Source organism: Lactuca sativa, chromosome 4 (genome assembly GCF_002870075.4).
Source record: "Lactuca sativa cultivar Salinas chromosome 4, Lsat_Salinas_v11, whole genome shotgun sequence".
In the NCBI taxonomy this organism is placed as follows: Eukaryota; Viridiplantae; Streptophyta; class Magnoliopsida; order Asterales; family Asteraceae; genus Lactuca; species Lactuca sativa.
In genome coordinates, this window is record NC_056626.2 from 405,474,912 (window position 1) to 405,498,031 (window position 23,120).

At 34.0% G+C, this 23,120-nt stretch overlaps 1 protein-coding gene across 1 annotated transcript; it reads left to right on the forward strand.

Annotated features, from left to right (window-relative positions):
• The first annotated feature begins 4,889 nt into the window (after positions 1-4,889).
• LOC111883063 (uncharacterized) lies at positions 4,890-9,321 on the forward strand. Its single transcript, XM_023879429.3, has 7 exons — positions 4,890-4,960; positions 5,105-5,188; positions 5,270-5,327; positions 6,237-6,267; positions 6,365-6,497; positions 6,810-8,086; positions 8,534-9,321. Exons 1-7 carry the CDS (start codon positions 4,890-4,892, stop codon positions 8,629-8,631), a joined length of 1,752 nt encoding a protein of 583 aa, XP_023735197.1. The 3' UTR covers positions 8,632-9,321.
• The last annotated feature ends 13,799 nt before the right edge of the window (positions 9,322-23,120 follow it).

Here is a 23,120-nt window from a genome sequence, read left to right on the forward strand (position 1 = left end):
TAAACACAAATGTGTGACTGTCTCTTCTTGTAGGCTCTTCCAAAACCTTTAAGTGAAACGACTGTCATGATTTGACACAATCGTCAATGGAACACCATGAAGTCTTACTATCTCCTTCACATAGACATATGCAAGCTTATCTATAGACCATATCTCATTGGCCGCTATGAAGTGTGCACACTTTGGGAATTGATCCACGATTACCCAAATCATGTCATGACCAGTCTTTGCCCTGGGTATTTTAGTCACAAGTCCATGGTAATGTCCTCCCACTTACCCATGGACACCGGTAAGCACTCCAAACTCCCATATAGTTTCTGATGTTGCGCTTTAACTCTTGTGTATAACATACACTCAGCCACATACTTAGCAACTTCAAACTTCATCGTCAGCCACTAGTAGTAAGGTTTTAGATCCCTATATATCTTAGTATTGCCAGGATGAATCAAGTATATAGTCTTATGGGCTTCTTCCATGAGAAGATCTCTCATTCCTCCCATATTAGGCACCCAAATCCTTTTTTTGAATACCTTTAATCCTTGATTGTTTATACTGAATTCCAACGTTTTTCCTAACCTCCCATATTAGGCGCCCAAATCCTTTTTTTGAATACCTTTAATCCTTGATTGTTTATACTGAATTCCAACGTTTTTCCTAAACACTCTTCTTTTCAGTTATCTCCTTCCAAAGATTTCTCTTGAGTTTTATTAATGCTCTTTACCATTGTTGAGACAATCTCAATTCTTAGTGCCCTTGGCTTCTTCCTTTCTAGATTTATCTTTCTACTCAAAGCATCTGCTACAATGTTGGCTTTACCAAGGTGGTAAATTATCTAACAATCATAACCCTTAAGTAATTCTATCCAGCTTCGTTGTATCATATTCAACTCCTTTTGATCGAAGAGATATTGGATACTCTTATGATCAGTGTAAAGCTTACACTTCATGTCTTAAAGATAATGCCTCCATATCTTTAATGCAAACACTATCGTTGCCAACTCCAAATCATGAGTGGGGTAGTTCTTCTTGTGCTCTTTCAGTTGTCGAGATGCATATGCTATCACTTTATCTCTCTAGGTCAGAACACATCCTAACCCAACTCCAGACATATTACTATAAATTGTGAAGTCTTCAACTCCGTCAGGTAAAGCAAGAATAAGTGCTTCACGCAACTTCTTCTTTAAATCTTGAAAGCTTCTTCGTGCTTCTCACTCCATGTATATGTAGCTCCTTTATGGTTCAAAGCTATTAATGGTGCAACTATCAAACAAAAGCATTGGATAAACCTTCTATAATATCCAACTAATCCTAGAAAGCTTCGAATCTCGGTGGGACTTTTTGGTAGTTCCCATTTCATCACAACTTTAATCTTTGCTAGTTCAAGCATTATTCCTTCTTGTTTAACCACATGACCCAAGAATTGGACTTCCCAAATCCAAAAATCACACTTATATAACTTTACGAATAGCTTCTCCTTCCTTAGAATTTCTAAAACTTCTCTTAAATGCTTTCCATGCTCATGTTGGCTCTTTGAATATACGAGAATGTCATCAATAAAACTATAACAAATTTTTCTAGGAAAGGTTTATAGAACCTATTCATCAAATCCATAAATGCTACTGGAACATTGGTTAGTCATAATGACATAACCAAAAACTCATAGTGTCCATATCTCGTTCTGAATGCAGTCTTTTTTATATCTTATTCTCTCACATTCAGCCAATGATATCCTGACCTAAGATCGATCTTCGAGAAATAGCTTGCACCGTACTGCTGATCGAACAAGTCTTCAATCCTTAGAAGAGGGTACTTGTTCTTCACCGTTGTGTTGTCCAACTCTATATAATCTATGCACATCCTTATGCTTTCATCCTTCTTCTTTACGAGTAACACCGGAGCTCCCCAGGGTGATGATCTAGGTCTAATGAAACCCTTGTCCAACAACTCTTGAAGTTGCATCATAAGCTCCTTCATCTCCGTCAGTGCTAATCGGTAAGGTGTTTTTGCTTTAGGTGTGTGGTTCCTGGTAACAAGTCTATCATAAACTCTACTTGTCTACCAGGGGGCAATCCAGGAAGATCTTCGGTAAAGACTTCCAGAAAGGCGCACACCACGGGTACCCTTTGCATATTCTTCTTATCCTTCATTGCATCCATTACGAATTGTCACACCCCCAAAACGGAACGGCGAAAACATTCGAGGGTGGATGATGTCATGTACAGTATCACAACAATTGAATAATAGTAATCAAAGCAACAACCATTACATTGATAATATAAAGTTTACATTGTGTTTATAACATTGTTTGTATAACACTAAAAATGTATAGCAAAACTATAAGGCGCGACACTATGATGCTCCGTCTTCTCAAAACCTGTAAATGTGTACCTGTCTACTAGTTTCCTGAGAATACAAGTGGTTTTGAAAGTGTATCAACATTTAAGTTGGTGAGTTCATAAGCATTTTATATGAAAAGATATGTTCTTTGTTCCTTGAAAATGTTAGTGTGTTCCTCCATAAAATCAGATATTTTCTGTTGTAAATGTATCGTAGTCTTAAAACCCTAAGACCAAAACATGTAAATGTTATTGTACTTTGAAACAGTATGATGTAGTTTTAATTCACATAAAACCATACAATGAATGTTTCCTAAAATGTAAGTTTCTATGTTAGAAAATAGTGTATTGTACTTGTATGTAGTAGTATGACCCATACCTGTTTCTCCTATGATTAGTTAGTGTATACAAGTTATATATAATCAAGATCGAATGGACAGTCGATTGTGTGGTTCTTCCCTAAGCCCATAACCAAATAAGGAACGGGAAATGAGGCGGAAATCACACATTCCACTGCCAAACTCTGATGTATAAACTAAGAAATCATAGAATTAGCAAATAAGGGTCCTTTATGTCTTACTAGTTCGAATGTATGTTCATGGATTCACCAGTTGTACTGTAAAGTCTTGTATTGTAGTTTTATTATTAAATAAAACTATGTACCATTGTTTATGTATTCATACACTAATCGTATTGTTAATACCAAATTGTGAGTTATTATAACCATGCTTGATGACCTAGCATGGTCTGATACGACGTTCTTCAGGCGTCGGAATCGTTATGACATTTGTAACCCCATAACTTCCGTTCCAACTATAGCTAACAGTCAGGGCGCGGGATTGTCAGTCCTGTATAGATCTATACACAAATTCACGCTCTCCCTCCATGAGATTCTGGTTATAAAATCAGGGCTTTTGTTGGCACTTAGATAAGTATATGAAGGTATGTCTCACAAAGCTATATTGATGGTTACGTGTAGAATAATGAAAAGCCATTTATTAAAGAAAATCATTTGTATTACTCTTTTCATAGTGAAAACCTAGTATGTATGTTCCATAAACTATACCTATTATAGTTTATATGTTTGTTCTTGTATTGTTATCTGACTTAGTAAAATAGTATGTAAGTTTCCTAAACTATACCTATTATAGTTTATATGTATGTTCTGTATGTAATGAAAACCTTTGTAACGTATCATTTTGTATAAACAGTAGTGAAATCAGGGGCGGAGCTAGGATTTTGAAATGACGGGGACAAGATAAGCTTCTTGATTTTTTGTTTAGGAGAGAACCCGTCTAGTTGGTGTGCAATTTTTTGAGTTTATTCAATAAATATTCATTCATAATATTGCATAAAGTAATAAAAAGTTAAACAAATAGCACACGAATGAAGTAAACAAATATTTATAAATCAATAGAAGAGTAACCACCAAACAATTTACGGATGACGGATCAAATCTTTATAAACTTAGGTTAAATATACAAGTAAAAATAATTAACAGTTAATATGAAATGACAATTCAATGTTAGTAAAGCACATCATTTAGCAGCACCACATAAAGGCTAAGGTGTTGTTTGTTTTTTGGAAAAAACCTCTTCAAACCTCTTATTGTTGCGCGTTGCAGCACACGTGCAACACTTTTCATATTGCAGTTGTTTGTTTTTTAGAAGTCTTGTCAAAAACCTCTGTGCGTGCTCTGTCTGGCGCAACACTTGTACTGCCTCTTCTAACCTCTTCTTCTTCTTTTTTTATTGCTGAAATTTTGATTATATGTTGTTAAAATTTTATTTCATATTTTTTTCGTTTATTCTTATTGAATTTATTTTTCGTCTTTTTATATTCAATAATGGTAATTTCTTGATGAAATATCATTATTTTTTACTAAAATATCTTTATTTTTTTGTTGAAATATCATTCTTTTTTACTGAAATATCATTAATTTTTACCGAAATGTAATACATTATTAAATTTTACGTATTAAAAAGCTATTTTCGGTTTATAAAATTAGTTTATTTTAATTTTTTTAATATCTGTAGCAGTATGCAGATGTTAAAAAAACAAACATGCTTCTTATTACAGTCTGCAGCCGTTTGGTCCACATTTTCTACTGCAGAGGTTTGCAAAGGTGGTCCGCAAACTTCATGAATTTTTGCTTCGGAAAATCAAACAGCACCTAATGCTATTCCTATATGCCTATATCTAAGTGCAGAAAATTAAGAACAAGAAATAAAAAATAAAGTTTATAAAAAGACAATCTAAATTCCAAATTCTAGTTACTACTTGCACGGAAAAAAGAACCAAAAATTATGCTTGCTTTTGAACCTTCTTCTTTAAGCTTTGAGCCATGTTATCAAGTTATATTCCCGTTTTCTAATCCAAATTAATGAGGGACGCATTCCTATTTTGCATTTTGACATATACTCCTATTATTCAAAGACAAAATCTTGGAGGACATCTAATATATGATATGTGTGGATTTGGATATGAAAATGATCGATTGCATTTTTTGTAAATATTTGATCGAGTTGTTTACTGGGAACGGACAGGTGGCGAGATGTTGGGATTTGACTGGAAGAATGAGATTATGGGATTTCAGACACTTCCAGTTGTGGTGCTTTCTCGAAGGTAAATGGAGAGTTGTGCTATGTCAAAGGGTATTATTGTCATTTTGTCAGAATGTGTGTATAATGTATTGGACGTTTCTGGTGGAGAAGATTAGTTTTGATGTTCCTTTTGATGGTGTTGACATGGTGATATGGTTGATTGCAGGGTTTTGGGTGATTCTTGTGATGATGTTGTAGCTTTCGTGTTGGAGAAGTCTGAAGGGCAGAATTGTCTTTTTGAAAGGCCATGGTTTCTTTATGATATTTCTTGAGATGTTTGATGCTGTTGTTTTTTGACATATATATACTTGTTCATTAATCCTTATATTAGCCGACATATTATTAGAGAAATTGTTGTGTATATTCAAGATAAAGATTTGAATTTCCTTGTACTTATCTAATCTCTGATTTATCGGGATATTTTATGCCTTCTTGTATGTGGAATGTAATATGATACTAGTTGTGAAACCCGTATATTATACGCGTTAATTAAAACATAATGTTAAATAGAAACGATTAAATAAGAAGTTTATTTGAATTTGAAATATGAAATAAATAAAAATTATGAAAAAAAAAATGCAAAAAATAAATTAATTAAAATTATGTGTTTAATTGTTAGACATGTGTACTAAATCAGTTATTATAATAAAATGTTAAATACAAAGGTTTAAAGTGTATTTAAAATTGAAATTGAAATTTCAAATTTGAAATTAATAGTTATTATAGTAGGTTTAATTTGTGGAAACTAAATTAATGATATAGTGGAAATTAATAAAGAAGTAATTGACAAGTGGAAAATAAATATATTTCAAAAGAGTAAATTACACGAATGGTCCCTATGGTTTAGTGTAATTTGCGCATTTGGTCCCTAACTTCTTTTTTTAACTCGGAAGGTCCCTATTATTTGTTTTTGTTACGTGTTTGGTCCCTATCTTATCTAAAAAGATTATTTTGGCCTTGATTTTTTAATTTATATTAAATAAACACACCCCAAACCCACCCCCTCACCTTACCTTACCTACCTCATCATTTTTTCCTATTTAAATAATAGTCTTTTTAGGTAAGACAGGGACCAAGCGAGTAACAAAAACAAACAGTAAGGACCAAGCGTGTAACAAAAACAAACAATAGGGACCTTCCGAGTTAAAAAAATAAGTTAGGGACCAAGAGCGCAAACGACTCCAAACCATAGGGACTATTCGTGTAATTTACTCATTTCAAAATTATGTCAAAATGACATGTGATCAATTAAATGAGAAAATGACAAGTGACAATAACATTTTCATTTATGATGATAGATATGGAATTATACCAATCTTGACACTTCCTGTAATTCTGTAAAACAGGGAAGGGGAATATTGGATATACATTGAAGATTACGAAAAACTATTATAAATAATTTAATTATTGCATTGTGCAAAAACAGTTGCGAAAGGTAACGAGCAAATCCCTCCTCCTCTTCCTCTCTCTCTCAGTCTCTCTCTCTCTCTCACTCTCACTCAGAGGTTTTCAGAGCGATTTCCGTTTTCGAGGTTTTACAGCGATTCACGTTTTCATCTGTAAGTTTTCTTCAACGTCTTTACGATTATATTAAAACGATACGAAAGTTTCTCTGATTGCTTGTATCTGTAGATTCTGTATCACTGCATGCATGGATTTGCTAGGGTTTTGCTTTTGACGATGAAATCAAATCCTCTGTTTTCGTTCTTCTCTTTGATTTATTGATTTCCGTAGAATTTGTTCTCAATTCTCGATGAATAAACAACCATTTTTTTCATTATAAGTATGTAATGTATGGTGTTTGATAAATAACTGGTGTTTTCGATTTCTTATTCACTCATTGTCCAATTTTTTCTCCTTCAAATCGATAGGAGGTTTTTGATGATGAAGAAGTTTCAGGAGGAAGTTCACAGTGATGATGGATCTTACGAATTGATCGACTTTAATGATTATGCTGGGGACATGGAACATCTGAATACTACAACAAACGATCACTCGGGGTTCCAAGATTCAAGCAATAAAGATGATGGCAATGATGAAGAAGAAGATGATAATGAAGGAGAAGAAGAAGTATCTGGCATGGATTTTGCTGATAGTAGGAAAATTACGGTAATACCCCTGTCCACGGATTATGATGAAGACACACCGATAAAAGAAGTATCAAAAACCTACATCCTCCAATACCTTCCCGCCAAATCATTAGCCAGGTGTCGTCTTGTCTCTAAAGAATGGGATTCATGGATATCAAGCCCATTCTTCAAACACTCCCAAAGTCAACATTTTAGTCAAACTTCAGGCTTTTTTCGAGATGAAGATAAAACTACTACTCACTTCATCTCTCTTGACTACTTCTCTTATGGGGTTCCTTACCCTTGTTTATCTTTCCTCCCAAAAAAAGCTTTCTTAAAAAGCTCATGCAACGGGTTGCTTCTTTGCCAATCTTTTGAAGATGATGAAAATTACGTTTGTAACCCTGCAAACAAACAGTGGATTGAGCTTCCAAAATATAGTTTCTACCATGGAAAAGAACCAAAAGGTGTGCTCGCCTTTGAACCTTCTTCTTTAGAGTTTGAACCATATTATCAAGTTAAATGTCCATTCTCTATACCAGGTGAGGAACCCATTTTGTATTTTGACATATATGATTCAAAGACAAAATCATGGAGGATTTGTGATGAGATATGTACGGATTTGAATGAATCTGATATAAAAACCGATGGCATTTTCGTAAATGGAGTTGTTTACTGGGAAACGACAGGTGGCAAGTTGTTAGCCTTTGATATGAAGAACGAGATCTACGGTATTCAAACACTCCCTGTATTTGGTGGCGTATTGTCGAAGGTGCATGGAGAGATATGTTATGTAAAAGGGTATTATCGTTATTCCGACAAAGAGTTCGTATTGAATGTTCATCATGGTGGTGGTTTAATGTCATTGAAAAACACCATCACTTTTGGTGTTCCTTGTGATGATGTTATTGTTGAAAGTGGTAATAAGAAGGTGGTTAAATGCGAAATTTTGGGTAATTCATGTGATGATGTCGTTGCTGTGATTTTGAAGAGGTCTCAATGGCACGAAAGTCTTTTTGCCTATCATGTCAAAGATCGAAGGGTCGAGGGCCCGTGGTTTCTCCAACGGTATTTTAAAAGTAAGTTGTTTCCTTACGTCAATAGTCTTGTCTCCTTAGCTGCCTGATAACATTTCATTATTGTTTATAAAACATTTTTTTTTTTCTTTTGCAAGTTCTTCTCCTAATTACTTATTAAGGGTTTTTTGAGATGTTTGTGTTCTTTTCTAATGGCATTGTAGTTTCTTGAGATATTTAATATATTGTTTTTTTGGGATTAATAATGATATATTACAAGGTTTAGTTGACTCGGTGTTGTGACCTTATTCGACAAAGTCAAAAGTGAAATCAATTATACAATGTTTTATATTTATATGTTTAGAATGGATCTTTTGTTATACTCGTTAGACATTTAGGTAAATATTTAGCCCTTTTTGAGTTTTTTCTTAATTAGGTTTAAAATAGAAGTACTCCTGATTTTAAATTTTTTTATATTTATATAACTTTTTTTTGTGTGTGTGTGGACAGAAGGATCGATTTGTCACAAATATCAATTATTTGAATCCAAGGTGTCACAAGGATCGATTAGTCTTCATGGCTACAACCAGAAGTTAGGAATGCAGTAATTAATTGGATGTTGTTTATTTAATTGATTAACAGGGAATCTTGAGATTTGGGGCGACTTTGAATTAGAAAAGAACATGAGTTTGCATGTGATATAAAGCAGTGATGGAAGCCCAAGATCTAAATCAGAGTCTAGTTTTTGAAGCCCGAGGCTGGAAGCCAGAGTCTAGTTTTTTGTTTCAACCTGGGCTTTTAACGGTCCATTTCGAGTCATAAATACACAGAAGCCGGTTTATGATTGACTCATTCTCTTCATCTGGTCCTTCACTAATATATATTGACAACTATATGAAAATTGCTCAGTCCGTCACTCTCTCTCTAAAAGAAGTGCAGGTTCCTTGAAATCCGATTACAAGTAATGAAAATGGTGTTAGTGGCTGATTGGGGAGATGGTAGTGTGGTGGCCTAGCAAAGATGACAATGCGGGGATAAATTAATCCTTACACAAAACTAGGGCTTACACATATCTGGTTTAGAATCATTTGTACATATCTTCATCAAACTCTTTCCATAAATTAGACGTTTGTTGTGACAGATAGTTGTGTCAGAGGCGGTAGGGTGGAAGGATCGTTGTACGATCTTAAGATCCTACAAAAGGATCGTTGTACGATCTTAAGATCCCAAACTTATGTTCGATCTTGCTACAAACTAATCATATTGAGTTTTGTATCATTTTTGGCTTATAGGATCACATTTAAATAATTTGTTGATTTTATAAGGATTTTGAAAATTCATGTCTACTAATCATTAGGGACGGCCCTTTGGGGGTTCAAAAGGTGCAGCTCAACAGGTCCTATAGTATTTAGAGGAGCCACAAGTTTTAGGGTAATACTTCCTCCATCCCAAAATTATTGTCCACAGACAAAAACACACAGATTAAGGAAGCATTAATTACCACTAATTTTATACAATAAAATGACAATTTTGCCCTTACTTTGCATTTAATGTTCCATTAAATGCTTAGTTGGTTAAATAATAATAAGGGGGTATTTTGGTAAAAATGTTATTTATTTTTAGAAATAGACTATTATTTTGGAACAAACAAAAAATGAAAGATGGACTATAATTTTGGGACGAATGGAGCATATAACTAAATGTTGAATCTACTGTGACCGACACAGTGAGACGATTCAATAGTTCCCTCTCTCGGTTCTCGTTTTCTTAATCATATGCAATCAATTCGCAAAAATGATGAGACTTAGGCCTTGTTTTTTTTTATAAAAGTCTTTTTGAGCACTTATCACTTCCGGCGGTAGACATTCTAAAAAAAAATTGTTTTTTGGAAGACAAAATACCCTAGAAAGACTTTTTGACCACTTTTCCCAGAAGACCTAAAAATAACACTTCGGGTGGCTAGACATCTTCTAATCCACGCTTTTTCAAAGACGCTCCATCCTCGCCGCATTGCTACTATCGTTGCTATCGACGCATCGCTGCTATCGCGGCCGGCGTTGCTCGCTGGCTGTCACTCATCGTCGAATTTGCTTTGTTGTCGCTCACGCTGCCGCCTCCTTCGCTGCACTCCAACTTCTGTCGGTATGTTCTTTCCCTTCTCTTTTAATCATCGTTTTTTCCAAATCTTTCCACAGTTTTGTTTTTCTTCTTTGTCGATCAACCTTCTTTGTTGTCCCTGTCCTCGATTTTATGTTCTGAATATAGGTATTAACAGGTTTTACATATTGATTTCACTTTCTCTTTCGATTATAGTTTTTTCCCCAAAACCGAATTGCTACTTATGTGTTTTTGTAATTATGAACATGGGATTAACAATATCTTCAAAATTCAAAATCAGATTGCTCTTTGGTATTAACAAATTTTACATATTCCTTTAACTCTACATTATGAAATCATACAAATCCTTGTTACAAGTCCTGTTGAGTGTTCTTTAGTCATTGGTGTTCGCTTGTTTATTCCTGCTAAGTGTCTTTTTGAGTAGCTTTAAACAGAAAAATTGAGCATTGGGTTTATCTAACATAGCAATGCAATAAATGTATGCTTCTTAGTAGTTTTCTTATGAGATTTATATCTTCTTTGTGGTATGATTTTTGAATTCATAACTCTATTTTTTTATGAACAATGATGTTTTCTACGGGTGGTGTTCATTTTGGCCAATAATCTTTTTGATTCTTTCCTAAAAACTGCCCATTTTGCCCTTATAAGTTACCATTTTAACTCATTGCCCAATTTAACCAACTACCCATTTTTCCACCTCTAAGCATCTTCTTCTTCTCCCACTTATCTTTTCTCATAAACAACATGAATAACTAATTTTATAGTTATCTAGAGACCTTAGACCTTAGTAGCTAGAAATTGTTACATCTATAGATTTCATATGTTAGAATTTGTTTCATATTAGTGAATTTACTAGTGTTTGAAATAGTAAACTTTCATGAAATAGATTTTAAATTTAAGATAATGCACAATTAGTTATGCATTTTCTTAATAATGTCCATGAATATGAATTTTTGAAGTTATTCTATGTAGCTTGTCTAAATGGGAGACAAACTGCAATGGTCGAACGAGCAACTAAAATGTTTATTAGATACGTGCATCGAAGAGGTCATCAAAATTGGTAGAAAATGAGGTAGCATGCATAAGGATTCATGGGTTACGTTAGGGACAACTCTAAAAGAAAAGTTTGACATGGATACTACACAAAAACAATTGAAAATTGCTTTTGATAATCTAAAAGCTAAATACATAGGGTGGAAATATTTGAGAAACAAGTTAGGGAATTTACACAATGCTCAAAAAAATTCATTTGCCTTAGTGAACACAAAATGGGAAGAATTCAAGGTGTGTCTACATATTTTAATTTTTTTAGTTTATGTCTAATTTTAGTAATGATGTCAAAATACTTATAATTACTATTAACCTTGGTTTAGGGTCATCCAAAGGTAGGATCATTGAGGACACACCCATTGCCTTATCCCAACCTTTGTGCATCTTTGTTTGATGGAAGTAGTACCAGTGGTAGCATTAAATGGACCACTACTCAAACGACACCCACAGATACATCATCTTCTTCTCATCGTGTCCAAAGACTTCTGATCGATGACAACCCTTTTAATGGCCTAGAAGTTGATGATGGCGCTTCCAATGACACTAGTGATTGGGCTTCTATTGATCGAGCTCATGGTGCTTCTACTGATAGGCTCGGTAAAAGGGCTAAAACCATTGATGCTTCTACTGATAGGCCCGATAAAAGGGCTAAAACCACTGATGCTTCTACTGATGCTATTAAAACCTTTGTTAGTCTTGATGAGTTGAGTCTTGATATGCAAAAAGCTCTGCAACATTTGGTGAATAGCAAGGAAGGGCCAACAGTAGAAGAATGTTATGAGAGGTTGAAGTTAGTTGGATTAGACCCAATGGATCCTATATTTTTGGCAGCCTTTCACCTTTTTGGAATGTCCATGAATATGAGAGAGGCATGGATGACATTGTCACCGATACCAGAGGTCTTAAAAGGGTGGATAAAGATGACTGGCACCATATTAGGGATGTTTAAGTAGTCTTTATGTTTATGTTTTTTCTTTCATGTTGAAAAATTATGTGTTTCTTGAACTTATGTTTTTTTGCTATCATTTGAATGATTTTGTACTTATTTGACACAAATATTGCTAGTATTGGGATTATATGCTTATTTCAAACAAAATGTGTGCTTTGAATATGATACAAATGCTTATGTTTTTTGCTTTGGCATATTGGGATTTAACAAGTGTTGATGGTTTAACAGGTTCACAATGGATTATGGTAAAAAGTTATGATTGTTATGTATTTGTATCTTCGTTTTTTTTTTTTTTTGGAGAAGAGGTTTGAAAAGAATGAGAGATAATACCTCAAAAACGTCTGGGCATCAATTCACATTAGATTTATTACAAGGAACTAATAATCAATGCATTGATCTCTAATGTATGTCACATGATTCTTATGTTCGGATTTGCACACATTTTAGAGTAAAAAGTTCGTTAAAGGATAGTAAACATATATCGGTTGAAGAGAAGATAACGATGTTCTTGAGGATGATTGGTCACAATCAGCGTTATGTAATCATCAAACGTAGATTTCAATACTCAAAACAAACGATTCATAAGTATTTTTATGAAGTATTGGATAAAATGATGATGTTCGCAAAGGATATAATAGTACCAACTTCCTTTAATCCAAATCCAAACATTCCGGGACATAATAGGAGGTTACGAAGGATATTTAAAGGAGCGGTTGGTGCACTTGATACAACTTTGGTACATGCTATTGTACCTCTCGACAAACAACATTTGTATAGAGGAAGGGGAAAAGGCCATTGTTATCAAAATATATTGGCAATATGGCACTTCAACATGATTTTTACATTTGTCGTGGCTGGTTGGGAAGGGATAGTGTAACAATTGGTAAAAATAGGAACGATCGTATGATGCTATGTTTTGATTATTAAGCAATATGAGTATTTTATCAAGAATGGTTGAAGGAATTTAACCTCTTTTATTTAAATAAGTTATTATGAAATATAAAACAAGTAACTATTGATAAATTTCGTTATGATGTATGACTACGAACCATCACCGGTTTGTGAAATTAGCATATAACATCATTTAAACGCAACAAACTTAATTTTTGTATCAACATGTCTCTAGTTGATAAGTAAGTTAGGTTCTATGTAAAACTTTTTCTTAATAGATGTGGAGGATCTAAATTTGACAAATATACGAACCAAAGTGACAAAACGTGTTTAACGATATGGTTAACCGGTTAAATGTCACGAAATTATACATTGGTCAATAAATTTTATATTTAAATAAATAAAATTATAAAATGAATTATTATAAGATATAATTAGAATGTATTTAAGTGTTTTTGAATAAAAAGAATAAAACATAAACATTAAAGTTCAAATACACAAAAACTACATTGTTATTTTATACTAAGTATACATGTATGTATTTGTACATATGTATTATTATCTAGTGAATGACTAGTTATGGGTCATGATTTAAGTGATTTCATGTAAGGAATATGATTTCTAAATCAATTAAGATAAGAGAATTGGTGGAGATATGTGCCAACTTAACTAATAAGTGCTTAATCACTTAAGACATTTTACTAAGAATGCTTATTAATCCCTCTTCTAATTTTCGAGATTAAGACCTTCCCTCTCCTTAACTAGAACTCCTAACTAACTAAATAACTAGTAGTTAGTTAGTTAACTAACTCTATCTCTAAGTAACCACCCAAGCAAGTGGCTAGACAAGATCACATCACTTAAACTCACATCCCATCACAAGCTAGTCTAGGTTTTGTCCCCTTATCCTCTTCCACCATTTCCTCCTTCATAATCACGAAATTTCCTCATCTTTTTACCCTAAATTCACCAGCCAATACTCCAGGGAATTACTCTCAACCTTCATCTCATTTTCAGCCACAAGAACTTCCTTCCAAAGCCATCAAAACCATGAACTAAAGGGTTGTTGTCCCTTTTGTGTTTCAGCCACCATTTCACCCATCTACACCTTCCTTTTGCTTGATTTTTACCACCAAATACCCTTGGAAGTTACTTGTTATGATACTCATAATTATTGATTCAAAACAATGAGTAAACTACCCTTTTTCTTACTCTTTTGCTGTGAAGTTTTCGTGACAGCAACATAGCCAAAACAGTGGTTGTTTTGGAGCATCAAACCAACAACCAAAAGTTCTTTATCTTAAACCTTCCATTCTTCAAGTATTCACATAAGGTGAGTTCATACCCCTATATTTTCATGTTTTCTTCAAGTTTTAAGGGGGGAATACAAGTTAGAACACTAAACATAACTTAAATTTAAATGACAGCTTTCTACAGAAAAGTTGAGTCCTGTTCACAGACTGTTTTGACCATATTAAACTTAATATCTTTCAAAAATGTACAATATTCAAATAGTTCAAGTTTATAACTTTCTAAGGACTACTCGCACGCGTTCATACGATTTTTCTACAATGTATGGCGATTTTTATAAAACTGTAAAACTGCCTGTCATTTCAGAAGTGATTTCGGACCAGTCTGTGAATATGTTCATTTTCACACTAGTTTGAGACCACTAAAAATCATAATAAAAATTATGAACAAAGTAGACTCATTTTATAAACTCTCAGAGGTGACGGATTCAGTTTTTGACTTACGATGATTTTTCTATGATTTTTCTAAAAACAGGGACAGTAAAGGGTAAAACTGTCAAAAGTGGTTTATAGATTTATTAACACCTTCTAACATTTTTGAGCAATGTTTATACATTAAGGAAGTTAAAAACACAATCATTTAAATGTGTTTAATTACAATTTTTACAAAAGTGATAAGTACAAAAAGGTCTTTAGTATCAAACTTAAGGATTATTTCATGCAAAGTTTCTAATAAAAACGTAAGAATATGAACAACAATTACGAAACATACCAAATCATCTTTTAAAATTTATACATATATATAACCATTTGCATATATATGTTTTGTTTACAAACTTGTCTTCTACATCAAAAATATACATATATAGTTTACGAAACTCTACTCCATTTGTATCCTGTTGAGCAGAGGGTTAAATATTGTCAAATGCATATCTAAAGATTTCATGTCGTTTTTCATAGCTATCCCAGTCTTAGGGGATGATCATTTATACAAACATTTTCAACACAAAAACACGTAAACTCGTTGAACAAATTTAGTGAGTTTTGTCTTCACGGTACCTTATAAAGTACACATGAAAGTCCTGTTAAATATAACCAGAGTCTCTTGTAGGGAGAGTGTGATAGTTGTGTATAGATCTATACTGGGACCGACAATCCCGCACCTTAGTTGCTTGCAACAGCTAGACCGGCTGGTCTAGGGGTGACAAATGTCATAACGAAATCGACACCTGAAGAACGTTGCGAACAAGGCAGTCTGGGTCAATCAAGCATGGTTATAAGATAAAAATTAAAACTCACGTAAAACAATAATGACACTTTTAGTTTACGCAAAGACAGTCTTCAAACAGTTTTATATACAAACAAAACTGCATAACATCATTTTAATTAGGAAAATTACTTATACGCTTCGGTCTTGGTTCATTTAAGGCCACATCTCATTTTAGGGAAAATATAGGATTTTTCGGAAAACAAACATTACTACATTTCATAGAAAAGGTTTACAAATATACATACAAATGCTTATGAACTCACCAACTTAAATGTTGATACTCTCTTTTCAAATAACTTGTATTCTCAGGAAATCAGTAAATCAGGTAACAACTGGCTTTGAGGATGGGACGCTTAGGCGTCTAAACAAATCTTTTGACAACATATTGTAATTGATATTTTGAAACATGTAATACGTACAAATGATGTAACTTTTTCAATTATATATATGTTGGTTGTATTTGCTTTGAACATTTATACTCAATTGTTATGATACACTACATGATAGTCACCCACCCCTGGATGCTTCCGCCATCCTGGTTTGGGTGTGTGACAGATAGAACATGATTCTAGAATATCATTTGAAGCTTTAGCAGATCGAGATGTTGTTGGATTAGTGTCTAAGTCCATAACTATTTTGGTATGTACTTGACCCGATTATGAGCATGGTCCTTTTGGGTTGCCTTCACCATAGCAATATGTAGGATGATTTAAGGAGAGAAAGGTTTAAATATGATTTATTAATATATTATGAGAATAATATATTAAAGGAGAAATCATATTGTTTAATTATGATTAGGCAAGAATTAATTGTTAATTAATTTTGTGGCTAAAAGAGATTAATTAAACTTAGGGGACTGAAGTTGTAATTATAAGATAATTATAATTGGGCTATGGATCACCTAATAATATATAGGTTGGACGAATTCTATGGGAAGCCCATTAGAAATCGTCCAAGGGATATGTTTAAGGAGTCCATGGGCTGCTTAGGGCCTAAGCAGTCAAATTAGGTTTCCTAGTTGTAAACCCTAATAGCCTACATGTATATAAAGGGCCCCCATGCCCCAAAAACGTGGACAAGTCTTCCATTAGGGTTTCCAGCCGTTTTTGGGCAGCCTCTCTTCTTCTCCTCTTCATCCAAGTTGTATATGGTGTTTGTGACTCCATTAGAGGTGCAACACTTGAGGCACTAAGCTTTCTAAGGCCAATTCAAGCAAGGAATTGATTGTTATTGCTATAGAACAATCAAAGGTAATTCTATAAACCCTAATTCAGTTTGTAATTTGTTAGATCTAAGTTTGTTAGTCTTGGATTCAAAGCATGTGCAATAGAGAAACCTAGATCCAAGCATTAGGGTTTGTATGAGCACATAGGATTGTTCTTATGCCTAAAACTCATCAGTGGTATCAGAGCCTTGATTGGTTTCAGTTGTATGTGATGCTTAACTGCTTTATTTGATGAAAAACGTTTTTTTGGCCTCTGCCCGACCTGACTCGGCGAGTCAGTGGATGAACTCGGCGAGTCAGGCTGACTCGGCGAGTCCAGTCCCTGACTCGGCGAGTCCAGGGGTCAGACAGAGGGATTTTCGGGTTTTTGCTGCTGTTTTGACTTGGATTTGATACCTAATTCGTTTTTTGAAGTTAAAATCCGATTTTTATCATAAATTAGTGATTATCCTTGCCAAAACAATAGATAATTTCAAATCTTTTAAATAATAGTTTGTTTATATGATAAATATGGATTATTTCAAATTATTTGGTAATTATCTAATGACTAAAATAAGATTAGGTCAAATATAGATAATTGTGAAATTAATTGTTTAATTTGAATTATTTGTTATTTGATCCCTTATGTTTTGAAATCTTTCAAAACTTGCCCTCAATTTTTTTTTAGAGTTTAAAAGTTAATTAAAAGGTTAATTTTGAAATGTTAAATTCTAAAACCCTAGTATTTTGAAAAGTTCAAATCACACCCTTATGGTTTATTAATTAATTAAAGTGTATAATTAAAAGTGATTTAATAAACCCATAAAGTTTTGGTTTATATTTAATTAAATTATAAGCATAATTTTACTAAATTAAACCACCTAGTGTTTTAAAAGTGTAATATACACCCTATACTATATATAACATTAAAAGTCTAATATTATATATGTATGAGTAAACAGTCAGTCTTACCGTTAGTAGGCCTCATTCACGAAGCTGGTCTATAAGGGGTGTTTAAGGAAATTGCCTATAAAATGGCGATTAAATGGGTATCCACTCTTACCCACCGCACTCTTGACTAGTGGAGGTTCGTTAGCCGAACGGGTAGGATAGGACAGAAACCTTCCATTATAAGTATAATAAAGTACAAAGTAACTAAATGCTTTTACAAATTCCCAAATCATAGTTACTTTAGGAAAAATGTGAAATTGTATGCTAACCCATGGAATTACACTTCTTACCCTTGTCAAACGTTAGTGGAGCGTGTGTGGTTAACCGGCACACTAATTTGGGGATGACATTGGTGGCGAAGGGTTGCTCGATGCTTATCATAGATCAATGCAGCGTGTGTGGCTAACCGGCACATTGATTAGATGATTGTAGCATTGGGCACACCACGTGATTCGTATGGTTATTCACACCTTGTTTGTGATCCTCGGCATCCCAGTCACAAATAGTAGGGCATAATTGAGATTAAACATGCCATTGAAAAGTTCAATGAATCTCAAAAGATCTAGGAGTTTCAATTCATTTAAAACTTAAACTTCCTTTTCGTTTTTCATGGTGGAAATTGGTAAATTGTCATTTACCTACCTTCAGATATTCTGCAACTAGATTACGGCATCCCTCTTCTAGGTTGTAGAGTATTGTGTTGGATCCTAGCTTGATGTTTCATTTGGGTGTTGCATCAAGAATTCTAATCAACTTAACTTAAATTTTCTCCCGTTTTGTAGATGTCTACATCTTACAATGGTCTTCCCAAATCCTTTGGAACAAGCTTTCCAAATGAAGATGACGTTCCGAGATACGATCAAGGAAATGAGAGTCGTGCTTCACTTCCTCCACCTCCTCCAATTATTCTCCCCTGACCCACAAGTTCAAAGGCTTGAAAAGTTTAAGCTCACTCAAGCCCTTTTGGCAAGTAAACACGAAGATGGGAAACCTGTGTGTGCACACGTCTTAGAGAAGAAGTCACACATTGATAGGTTAATCATGATGGGTGTCGAGATTTCAAGCGAGTTGGCTGTTGACTGGGTTCTTCAGTCACTTCCTAAATCATATAGTGAGTTTGTTAGAGAGTACTATATGATGGACCACGACGTGACCCTAATTGATCTCACCTATTTGCTAATAGCTGCTGAATCAGCAATGATTTGGCGTGCTGGTCAAGCAAATTTGTCTAGTGAATCAAACTCCCAAACTTCAATGGACACTGGCAACATTGGAAGTCCAGAAAGAACTAAGCCTGTGATTGTCCGATGTGCTGTGCCAAAGGAGTCCATTTGCTTTTATTGCCAAGAGAAGGGGCATTGGAGACGAAGCTGCCCTAACTACCTGAAAGATCTAAGAGATGGGAGAGTCAAGATGTATGGCTCTACTCCAGGTAAAATCCATTACCTAACTCTTTTGAGTTCCTATTCTAGATTCTTAATACATGATGTGATAAGATTACATTTTGATGTTTTGTAGGATCGAAGAAAAGAGAGGAAGCTTGAGGGAAGAAGTGAGCTGAATCTAATCATGAAGAAATGGATTTCGATCGTGTTACTTGATGAATGGATTCTTGAGCTACTACTTAGAGTTAGAATAGATTGTTAAAAATATGTAATAACATAGTTTTTCAATTGAATTTCATTGTAAGGACAAATTTTTTCCGCAATAAAATGAATTTTGACTTTATCTTATTTATTTATCCTTGCAATGGCATGTATGAAAGAATTAATGTTTGAATGTTTCTATTATTAGCAATAATGGATTTGATTCTTAATTGTGTTATTTGTGGAAATGTCAAAAGTTTACCAAATAGGGAGAGTTTCTCATCGCCCAAGTTTCAATTGGACAGAAACTTGGAATCATGCAATGTGCATTGTATGATGAATGAAAAAACTTTCACATTTGGGAAACTTAGACTAATTCTTTGGCAAAGTGTCAATTGAAGGACCAGGAGATCGAGTACACTAGGTCGTACGTTGATCAAGTCTACCACAAGAGTGACAAAGATATTCATCATGATTTACTAAAGTTTAGTAAATATGGTTATACTTATAAGATTGAGTATAATTCTGAGTTAACTGAAATAGTTTCAATCAATACCAGAACGAATAAGAAGAATCAAGAAGGCAGATAGATAAAAGTTTCTCCATTCTAAGAAGAAGGGAGAGTACCTTTTATTGTGTTTTATGATGAAGTCTTAATGATTAAGAACCATATCTCAATTGATCCTCTAAGTGAGTCTTAGTGCATTTGCATGTCTAAGAAGAGGAATCAAGTATTGTAGAAATGGTTAAATCAATAAGTCAATCATACTTCGTTCCAATATCAAGTCTTAGAGTCAAGATTGTGACATTGAGTGAAAAGTCTTAAGTAGGTTCATAACACTCATCAAATGTAGAATTTGGAAAAAGTTTTCTTATTCTTGCACATTTGAAATTGGTAAGTTGTGCTGTCTTGGATAAGACAAAGACCAACTAGGACCAATTGTGTGAAGTGTTTTGTCTTGATAAGAACTACATTAACTCTTGAATATTTGGTTTGTCAAGAAATGTTTCTTGACAAGAGAATCTTATATATCAAGGAGTCAGTGGGAGTCTTAATGGTCTTGAAAGGTTTCAAGAACAAATCAAGAATAAACCTTATAGATCATCACTAGCACACGACTTGAGGTTTACAACCTGTCGTACTGACATTATCTTGTTTCTGTGCCATTCCAATTGAGTTAGTTGCGTATGTGAGTTCTATGAGTTCTCATTTGAATGAATACTAGAGCCTTAGTCGATGTAAAGTACATTGATATGTCAGGACAAGTTACTAAACTACTTGGAAGACATGGTGGGCACTCGTGATACCATAGGGCAAGAAATTAAGATTAAGAAAGTTCAGTCTATATGAGTTTGGATTTTTCGCAAACCTTGGTTTTGGCAAATTCACATGGATAGGAACCCATACACCATAAAATCTAAGTGTCATAAGATTCCCTCCTTCATGAAAATGACTGTGAGGAAATACTTTCACTAAGAGAGGTTTTAAGAAGATAGCAATTGTGAAAATTGTATTCTCACATTCGATTATGGTTACGGCATCCCTTTCCATAGTTCGAATTGTGAGATTTGGCAATTAGTTTGAACATTTGGAACTTAGTAACATAAATTCTAAATTGCTTAAACACACATATGAGCTATCTAAGGTGAAGGTGTATAAGTTTAAGAAGCTTAGATAAAGGCTTATCGAAGCATCTGGTATTAGAAATATGAATTTCAGAAATTCAATAGGCTTTGTTTTCTGGAAGTTCATTTGTTCTCTAAATACATGTCAAAGCTAGTGGGAGCATAAGTGTTATGCTTATATGATAATAATCATCATGATAGTGGGAGCATAAGTGTTATGATTATTATGGCAGGTATTGCAAGTTAGCAATATTAATTATAGAAAAACAAAGATTCAATTTGCAAAGTTGCATGGGTTGAAAAGTTGTTTTGATATAAGTAAGGGAGAGAATATTATACTTCGTTTCAAAATCTAAAGCTTAGATTGAGAAATTTTAATATTTTCAGTCAAAGGGTACATTGTGTGTTCTTAAAATTCGATTATGATTATGGCATCCCTCTTCATAGTTCGAATTGTGAGAACATGACACATAAAATATTATGGCAAAAGATTGGTAAAGTATCATATCTTTATGTAAGACATTATGCATCGTGTCCCATACGCTTCGGGTATAGGATCGATTACAAAGGTTATAATATTTTACCATTCTAAATTTTTTCAAATGTCTAGCACATTAAGAGGGAAAAAGGACTAGAATGGATTTTGACTAAAATAATTAAACAACTATCAAAGGACGATCCAAAGTTCACTGAGGATTGGTCGCTTGTGAGTGGTTGGAAGTATGGTATTGAATGGACCATATCGACATTATTATGAATAGATAAGATTCTATTTAGAATGAGTTGTCATATGGCAAATGTGGAAATGTTTCCATATTGGGAGTTGCACATTAAGAATCTATGTCTAGATTAGAAACTTTTATGCAAGAAGGATGTTCAAAGGAATGTACTTTGAATGTGAGACTTCACGTCTATGGAATTGTCTTGTAATAATTTCTAAGAAAGTACTTTGTAATTTCATTAGCCAAGTCTTGGTGACTTTTGTGCTATGACTTTACGAAAGGATCGTTGCGTAAAATGTTAGAATCTAGCATGTTCTAACAGTAGCAAAGAACCTTGTGTTCCTACACTAATGATAAGGATTGGGAATTGTGAAATTAGCATCATTAAAAAGGTTTTTCAATTGATCTATTTCACAAAGTAAGGACCATAGGAAACATAGTGTGCATGCTTTATGGATGGGATAACTATTGTTGTAATTCGAGTAATAAGTTGATTTTCTGAAACAGTAAACGATAATAATGAGTAATCAATATGGTGGTTAAATAGAAGTGTTTTATTTACTCTCAAAAGTTTTAGGCCATATAGGATTAAGTATTATTGTTATGATTTCAATTTGCATGTTTTGACTTCCAGAATAACTAGGTTATTCAAACATCCACAGTCGATCATACGTAGGGAGTAAGTATGAAGGAAGATTGTCATGAATCTGTCTGTAGATTGTCCGAAGTGTTTAGACATAGCACAAGTTTGCTGCAGAGTTCATGAGTGCTTTGATAAGATTAAAGTATTGGATTAAACCCACGCTCACTTGGATCACTTCATGGTTTTATCACGAGTGATTAGTGAGACGATAATATTGTATATTCTTGAAACCGAGACATGTGAGTTGTTATTTGTTGGTCGGTTGCACATTGATAATAAGTAAACGCACCAGTAACTTGGTGTTATAAAACTTATTGTTGTGTGTGACTCGATCAATAAATGCAAGCGAGCATTTGAGTCGAAGTTTATCCATTCCTTTTACCCAAAGTGGGATAAAAGCGATATTTGTGGGCCTCTCGATGATTTAATGATGACACCTAAGCGCTTGGCCAAGCCGGGACTAAGTTGATGTGTTCAATTGTAGTCTGTTGTCAGTCGTCATAAATCGGAAGTCGGGAAACAGTATAGAGAGAATGATTGAAACTCATGTCTTTTGTCTATACGATATCTTGAGAATGGAGGAATATATAATCCCTTATCTAGAGGACACGCTATCTGATAAGATCAGAATTGACAGCGGCTTTTGAAAGCTACGATTGCTGATCAGGTTCTGAAGTCATACGGAAAATAGTTATTAGACTTATCCAAGTGGGAGACTGTTGGATTAGTGTCTAAGTCCATAACTATTTTGGTATGTACTTGACCCGATTATGAGCATGGTCCTTTTGGGTTGCCTTCACCATAGCAATATGTAGGATGATTTAAGGAGAGAAAGGT